The sequence below is a fragment of the Caloenas nicobarica genome, chromosome 1 (genome assembly GCF_036013445.1).
Source record: "Caloenas nicobarica isolate bCalNic1 chromosome 1, bCalNic1.hap1, whole genome shotgun sequence".
NCBI classification, from domain to species: domain Eukaryota; kingdom Metazoa; phylum Chordata; class Aves; order Columbiformes; family Columbidae; genus Caloenas; species Caloenas nicobarica.
This window is the reverse complement of record NC_088245.1, coordinates 71017596-71026380: the sequence shown is the minus strand read 5'-3', so window position 1 is coordinate 71026380 and position 8785 is coordinate 71017596. Positions and strand designations below refer to the sequence as shown.

The 8785-nt window shown below is 48.2% G+C and overlaps 1 protein-coding gene across 1 annotated transcript; it reads right to left on the bottom strand.

Moving 5' to 3' along the window:
* Positions 1–1828: 1828 nt before the first annotated feature.
* Positions 1829–4181, bottom strand: LOC135993927 (potassium voltage-gated channel subfamily A member 5-like). Its single transcript, XM_065644142.1, has one exon. It carries the CDS (start codon positions 4098–4100, stop codon positions 2175–2177), a length of 1926 nt encoding a protein of 641 aa, XP_065500214.1. The 5' UTR covers positions 4101–4181; the 3' UTR covers positions 1829–2174.
* Positions 4182–8785: the final 4604 nt, after the last annotated feature.

Here is an 8785-nt window from a genome sequence, read left to right as displayed (position 1 = left end):
TCAGATGGATATAATTACTGAAAGTAAATCAAACTACTTGCCTTAGTAAAAAGCTTCACTCTAAGTCCATCAAGGATCTAGATAGATCTCAGCATGTGCAACAGACAATTACACCATTTCTTTCTTTCATTTTAGATGCAGACTCACCAAAGGGCTAATTCTGCACTTCACTTTGATGCAAAAACTCTCACTAAAGCAAACAGATCTGCCCGAGTCTGGAGTGCCGCTGGACTGGGCACTTTATCTTGTTGCAGACAGTTTCTCAGCATATTACAGCGTAATTCTCCAAATAAACAAACAAGCAAACCAATCAAGAAATCAACATCTAAAATTAATGTAAAAGATCCTGTTCTCTATTATCAGATTCAATTTCCTTCCTCCTCGCCCCTGGGTTTTATGCTGAGCTCTGTGACAGTTCTTTATACCAAACATGAAAAATACTACTTGCTTGGAACTTATCATGCCTGTTCCACTGGATAGGAAGGAAAAATATCATGCATTTGGCCATTACCATTAAACAGCATGGTAAGAGACAAGTAAGTAGAATTTGTGTCTGAATGAATGTCAAAGCGCTGTTTTACAAAGCTGATTTAAATTTACCACATTGCATATATCTGAGATACTTGCATAAATTATAATCCTGATTTAATATTTACTTAGTTGCATTAGAAAATTTGTTAGAAACAAACCTTGAGTGTTGACAATCAAGACTTCTCTCTCTGCTACTCCTGCTGTGCCACTGTATGTGGTAAAGGCATGAAACATCCTTCAGCAATAAAACAGAAGTTTGAGGGGAAAACAGAGATGTTCTTTGCAAGAAAAACAGTAATACAGCTCTTTGATTGAAAGTAAAGATGCAAATTTGTGTCAGTCTTCACTAGTAAGCTGTACAGTGCTGTTATCAGGATGAAGAGAACGTGTCACTCGTCTTTCAACATCTTAACTGTAAAATCCACAGCACTGAAATGGTTTTGTTTGGAAATAAAGGAAAACAAGGATGTTTTTTGATCAAAGTTGATGCTTCCCATCTGAGTCCAAGATATAAGCCACGCAATGGTTATTTAAGTAGCACGGCATGCCATGCTGGACTCTAAGTGCCGTCCGTCTCCCATCTATGATAATTAAAAACAGTGAACTGTGTACACAAATGGTATGGATACATAAAGGTGACTGATATACATGTCAAAGTAATCTGGAGTGTACAAGAAAATAATTTTGTAGATATTGCACTCATATTCTATTTTGTCGTTAATCTGTTCACTCTCTAATGCTTTTGATCTGTTGTGCACTTGGATCGAACCAGTAACAGCTGACAATATTTTTTTTCTTTTGGTCTCAAAAATATAATGAAGGTATAAAACTGTAAAACTACCAAAAAAAAAAAAGCTGCACATACATTTTTTGAGTGGGGACAGTAAGCACAGGACTGAATCATTTAGAAATTCTGAAACAGTAAGGTAATTAATAAAATTATTTATAAAGAAGTATATCTACAATATTTAATAATTTAAGGCTCACAAGAAACTAACATATCGATGACAATAAAAGTTTTCTGCTACAGGGTTAAAAGCACCAAATTCACTTCACATACTAGATAACAAGATCTGTACTGATCACAAGTGGAAAACTCTGAAAGTGCTGATCTGCTAATGTTCCTAGTGCTTTAATGATGTCGTATTTCTCAGGAATAAGAAATTCCTGTTCGACCATAAATACAGTTACACAGATATAAAATATGTTGGAATAATTTCAGTTTGAAACTACAGTACCAAAAACCTCAACCTCCCTCCCCCCCAATCCATTCATTCTCCACACACACATCCCCCAACTCTTTAATACTAAACTCGGAGCAACTGAATTGGTTACAAATGACTCATTTAAAACGAACAACCATTTGCTAAAATAAGTTTCTACAAATTACATTTTGCACTGTCATAATTTACCAGCTCCTGCATCATGGAGCGTAGCTTATTCTTAGTCTATTTTAAAAATAGGTGACCCTTTGTGTCATGGAAAAAGAACATAAAAACATGTATTCCTGGAGGACTGCTCAGGACAGTGATCAATTTATAAAATATAGTCTGATTTAAAAAACTAACTGGCACCAAAAGAACAGTTATAGTAGCACGTTTCTGACACCAGCAAATCCTTCTGCATCTCTGAATTCTAACTCCTTACAGGTCTGTTTCCCTATTGGTGTCCAGGCAGAGAGCATAGAGGGATTTTCTGAGATCTACATTACTTTTAGCTTTGATATTGGTTTTCTCTAAGGAACTGGTACCATTGTTGAACCCCTCACTGTTTTCCAAGTGCACAACAGATTTGTTCAAAGAGTTTCTACTTAATCTTCTCTTTGCTTCTCCCCCCGCTGTGCTGCCCTGAGCACTACTGTGTTCATCTTTGAGGATAGGTTGCTCTTCATGATCAGTCTCTCGGTGGTAGAAGTAGTTGAAGTTGGATACAATGACAGGGACAGGCAGGGCAATGGTGAGCACACCTGCGATGGCACACAAGGAACCCACAATCTTGCCCCCCACAGTGACAGGTCGCATATCCCCATAGCCCACAGTGGTCATGGTTACCACTGCCCACCAGAAAGCATCAGGGATGCTGGAGAAATGAGACTCGGGGTCATCGGCCTCAGCAAAGTAGACAGCACTGGAGAAGAGGATCACCCCAATAAAAAGGAAGAAGATGAGGAGGCCCAGCTCCCTCATGCTGGCTTTCAAAGTCTGCCCCAAGATCTGCAGCCCCTTGGAGTGCCTGGAAAGCTTGAAGATCCTGAAGACTCTGACCAGGCGGATGACTCTGAGGATGGCCAGGGACATGGCTTGTTGCTGGCCCCCACCCCCATTGCTACCACCAGCCCCAGGCTGCTGCTGCTCATGGGCCAACTCAGTGCCCAGGGTGATGAAGTAGGGGATGATGGCCACAATATCAATGATGTTCATGATGTTGCGGGAGAACTCGGGCTTGCTGGGGCAGGCAAAGAAGCGGACGAGGAGCTCAAAGGTGAACCAGATCACACAGGTAGTCTCAATGATGAAGAAGGGGTCAGTGAGGCTACTGGGTGGCTGCATGGCTGGGGAGTCCCCGGTTGTGCCATTCAAACCTCCACTTTGTGGAGGAAGGGGCACAGGCATCTCCCTCTCATCCCTGAATTCTGGCAGAGTCTCCAAGCAGAAGGTGATAATGGAGATAAGGATGACCAGCACAGAGACGATGGCAATGGCCCGGGCTGAGCTGGAGCTCTCAGGGTACTCAAAAATGAGCCAGACTTGGCGCTGAAACTCGTTGCGGGGCAGGGGCTTCTCCTCCTCTTTGATGAAGCCCTCATCCTCCCGGAAGCGCTCCATGGCCTCCTCACCCAGCTGGTAGAAGCGGATCTCATCGGCGAAGACGTCGATGGACACATTGACAGGCCGGCGGAGCTTGCCCCCGGACTGGTAGAAGTAAAGGATCCCATCGAAGCTGGGCCGGTTGCGGTCGAAGAAGTACTCGTTGCGGAGCGGGTCGAAGTACCGCATGCGCTTATCCGGGTCCCCCAGCAGAGTGTCGGGGAACTGGTTGAGGGTGCCCAGCTGGGTCTCGAAGCGCAGCCCAGAGATGTTGATCAGCACCCGCTGGTGGTGCATGGCGCCCCGGTTCGCCGCTGCCGCCGCCGCCTCCTCCTCCTCCTCGCTGGCCGCCGCCATGGCCATGCCCCGGCGGTGTCCCCCTTCCTCCGGGGGCCCCATCTCCGCCCCCGCACCGGGGCGCGGGGCGCGCGGCGGCGGTTGGGGCGGCGGGGGCGCTCCGCGCGCCGCCGCCTCGCCGTTGGGGCTGCCCGCGCTGCCGGTGCGGCGCGTCCCGCCGCCTCTCGGGGGGACCGGCGGGGGCCGCGCCCGCTCCTCGTCCGCCGGCAGCGGCGGCGGCGGCGGGGCGCCCTCCTTGCCGTCGCTCAGCCGCGGCGCGGCGGCGCCGGAGCCGGCGATGTGGAGCGAGTCGCCCCGCCAGCGGGCCCGAGCGCTGCCGCCGCCGCTGCTGCCGGCCGCGGCATCCTCGCCGCCCGCGATGGCCGTGGCGCCGCCGTTCTCCAAAGTCACCAGCGCGATCTCCATGGGCAGCGGCGGCAGGAGGCAGGCGCGTCTGAGGCGGCGGGCATGCTGCGCTCGCCTCCCCGCCGCCGCCGGCCACCTCCGGGCGGCCGCCCTGCCCTGCCCTGCCCTGCCCGCCTCCGCCTCACTGCGCGGCGGCGCGGGGCCGGGCGCGGCCCGGGGGAGCCTTCTGGGGACCCGGATATGAACGAGCGATCATTATATTATGGTCACTTGACGTCAAAAAGGATTCCTTCTCCTCCGCGCCCCCATGCAGGCAGCGGCAGCCTCCCCCGGGCACCGGGATCCCGCATCCTCGCCCGCCCCGCCCCGCCGCGCCCCGCCGCGCCCCGCCCCGCGTGGGGGGCTCCGCACCGGGGCAGGGACACGCTCCGTGCAGCGGATCTCAGCCCTCGGGAGCGCGGCGGCCCCCGGCAGTACCCACAGGTGCCCACAGGTGCCGTCGGACCGCCGCGCCGGGGGGCGGTTTTCGGCAGGGGCCACACGGGGACCGCTTCTGAGACGGGCGAAACCGAACACAGGGGGTGGCGTGGCCGCCGGGGCACCTGTGGCCGGGTGGGGGTGGGGGTCGGGTCGCCCTCCGCCCCGTGGGGCGCGGGAGACACCGCCCGCTCCCCAGCCCCCCCGCGGCCGCCCCCCCGCCGCGCTGCCCCCGCTCTCGCCGCAGCAGGGGATTACGGTGCGGCCCCCACGCGTGGATTATCGCTAAAGGGATTCCGCGCAGGGAGGGCTCCGACTGTAAACCCCCATTCACCTATAATGAAAATCATAATCGTAAACTCCGGGAATTCCTGGCGCCTCTTAGCGTATGCCCCCTCCGCCTCCTCCCAGCGTAATGAGAACAAAGGAAGGGATTGGGTATTTTTTTTTCCGCTTTGCTTTGCTCTCCCCCTTCCTCTCCTCAGTTTATCATAGAATTGGTGCGGCTCCAAAAGGTGCTTCCTAAACCAGCAGACGACAACATTTCTGCCAGGCTGCCTCCACGTTTGCCTTTACAAATGAGACCATACTTTCCCTTTCATGCATTTTTAAACCCACATCCAAGGCTGATACATTTCAGTAGATGCACATTTTATTAGAGAAAAGGAATTGAAGCAGCTTTACACAATTACTTTAGTTGCAGTTCAGTAATACAATCAATGCTAAGACCATATTTTCTGTATTCAAACCATGGACTCATCTGTTCTAGTCAAGGTCTACAGGGAAATATACTAAATATGTATACAAATACTCTAGGATTAAAATTTATACATATATATACCACCCTGATCTTGGGGAGTTTCTGGGTTTCTCACAAAATTAAACTGTGAAAAACCATTTTGCCTTCCAGTTGGCATCACTGAAGTGACATTTTTACTGAATCCTTGTGGTGGTACTCACAGCTCCATTGAATAGTTTACCTCGATTCGCTGAGATTAGTGGGTTTTCACTTAATTTAAAACATTACCTCTGTGTATTAAATATGCCTGAAGATAATAAAAACAGTGTGAAAATAGAAAACTGAAATTATATTAAATAGTTACTGTAAGTAATGATTTGCCCATGACATGTTCTATAATGTACCTCTGAGAACTGAGCACAGAATCACTTCACCTGTGCAGGCAAAGTAAAGGACCACTTTACTCACACAAGTAATTTGTAGAAGCAAAATTACAGGTAAGTTTTCTAGAACAGCCATTTGAAAATAACAGCCCTTTGATTTACAGTTATTTAATGGAATAATGTATCAAACCTGCAAAATGTAGTATAATACCCTTTAGGACTAGCAACTCCGCAATAAATACAGGCATACCCGAGCACCCAAACATATAACAGCTGATCTGTTACCAATGCATGTCAGGGACTATAACCAGAGGAAAGGCTTGCACACTGGAAAATTATTCTGTTTTTCCAGCTCTGTCAGCTCCTCTAAAGCAAGACATTTTGCACAAACATTGCCTCAAGAATAATCATTTATTTCAAGAGAAAACATCCCTAGTCAAGTTCATCTAGATCTCCTGTAGGCAATGCCAGTCAAAATTAATAACTTGCACCCTAAGAACTGTGGTGTTTGACCATCTGTCATGGAGCCACCTGAAAACCACTCCAAGCAAATGTAAGCTTAAACCAACTTTGACTTGGAACTGAAACCAAAGAACAGACCGAAACCCTACAACAGAAACCAATATAAGCCAGGGGAGGTAATTCAAAATCAATCAGCACTCTGGCAACATTTAATAAACTGCGTGCTTGATGTACCAGTTGGGGATATTATTACCATACAACCACACAAGACTGATGATCCACAGCGTGCACTCACTCACTCAGAAGAGAAGCCTCTCTCACTCAAAGCTACCCAGAAGAAATAATCACTTGTCCGGAGGTGGGGGCGAGGGCTCACCCAAGGATATATCCAGAAGAAATAATCACTCACCAAGGAGAAAGTGAGGGCACTCAATCCTGTGAAGTCTCCTTAGATGGTGTCCCAGATCTAAGGGTAGGGCTCTTAGTGCTCTGAGAAGACCACTCCAAGGGGGTCTTCAGCAGGCAGCCCATTTTATAGCCTGGTTTGATCTGACTGTGGTAATAATGAGCACGGTCCAGAAGCTTCTCCGGGCCTGGGCATTTTGTTGGCTGAGGACCCTGCCTACTGACTAAGCTCCTCCTGTTCCCCCAGCTGGGGAGGAGGTGAACATCACTGGTGTCAACATGCTCCACGGGTGGGGACATGATGGTTGGCATCCACCAAGGTGCATAGGGGAGGACGGCCACAGTGTGGCACAAAAGGTGCTAAAGAGCCACCAGTTGCCCTATTGAAAGCTCTGGACCTCACCAGGATGTGTGCAACTGCCACACCACCACAACAAATACCTTTGGAGTCTGCTCAGTGAGCATGTCCCTTTCATAGGGCCAGTCACGGGCATCCACAGACACTCAGCTGTGCTTCATCTGCATGTGCACATAACCAGTAACAAAACAGAAAACAGATGATTTGCCAGCACCTGTGCCTGCTCACTCGCCTCTGTACTGTTTTATATTCACCGTGCTGGTTTTGTGTGTGTTTGAACATAAACACTATTCTTCCCACTTGCAAAAGCCCCTTCCATGGATCTCCCACAAGGGTCACATTTAGCCTTTGCTTGCAATCACCATTAATTTATGTGACCTGTCATTGCATTAGAGGAGTCTCCACAGGCTCCAAGAACAAACGCCAGCCCTTTAGAGGGACATACACATGCCATCCATCACAGATCTCCCCTTTTCAAGCATTCCTCTTAAAAAAATCCACATCCTTTCCCAACCCTGTTCCTACTCTTCCCTTCTCAATCCTAGAGGCACTTTCAAAAACTTCCCTATGCAGTAAGCATCCTCAGGACTGTGGCAGCCAGTGTTCTGGAGACACAGTCTAGGGCGGCTGACTGTGGGCACCGTGCAGAGTGGAAGAAAGTGCACAGAGGGCTCATAAACTTGCTGCTTCTCAAGGGGTTGTATTGATTCCCCTGTTCCTACATCAACAACAGGGAGCAGCACTTCTCTGATGCCTGGGAGAGATTATGCTGAATTTAAATTCCCCCTTGATTAAAATCCAAGTTTCTAGCCTTTCTTAATGTTATGTTGCAGTGTTCACATCCTGAATTTGCAGGCAGATGGGATCATGCTAAAGTGCAGAGAAAAAGACAGACTTGCCCATTCATCCTTCTGAATGCCTCTCTGAAAACCCTATGAAGAAAATGTACATTATTAATTGATATGGCAGGAAAATACAGCTGCTCTGTATAGTGGATGTTCTATATAGCTACTTTGCAGCTTTAACAATTCTGAGAATCTAGTCTGGTATCTGTATATGTGGGTACAAAGAAATAGGGGAGAAAGGCGTCAGGAGATGATGTTAAAGGGGAAGAACATCTACTCCAAGAAGGGAATTTTCAAAAGGTAGTCCTTATTTAGCATCCCTAGCTTTCTGAGTGTGGTGAAAAGACTCTGAACACTTTTTGAAGAGCAGCAGTCCTACCAGCAGAATGCCCAGGTACTGGACAGAAAGGATGACATGCAGAATAGTGGGACATATCAAGTGTTGACATGTGCTACTAATGTTTTAACCAGACACTCCTTGATGAAGAATTTACTTGTCCCCATACTTGCGATTTAACAAAAAGTATTTTCTACCCTGAGCAGATGCACACATGCAACCAGTCCCATCCATTCCAGCACATCCACACCAAACCTTACCATTCTCTCCAGCTCCCACTGCCACTCAGTTCTTCTAATCCAGTTATAATGCCTGTTGTCATCCCCTCTGACTGGAATGTTTATTTTTTTCCCACATCTGGTCCACACAGCACTAGTTGCTTATCCTGCAGCCTCATTTGTAGGTTTTCTCCCACAGTTGTAAATGGGACTCCCCTGGTTAGGCAGCATCAAGGGACTGCCTAAATGTGATTCTTTTAATTTTCCCTACTTTACCAGCTAGCACCTATTGAGAGTCTCACACAGGTTTTGCAGAAGAAGAAATACTGTGCAAGCTAGAGATTCTATTATCTTTCACCTGAAGGCAGGTCTGCATCACAAACACTACCTTACCAACCCCTCCATGAGGAGAAGGACCACATCCTCATGCTCTGTACAGCATCATGCCACGGACATGAATAATACACGTCCATGCTCAGACCTGTGTAATCATGTGTGCCACATATGAGACTTCTTTAACT

Bases quoted from the DNA above. Each gene is read 5' to 3' on its own strand.
- LOC135993927 (XM_065644142.1), bottom strand. From the start codon at position 4,100: ATGGAGATCGCGCTGGTGACTTTGGAGAACGGCGGCGCCACGGCCATC.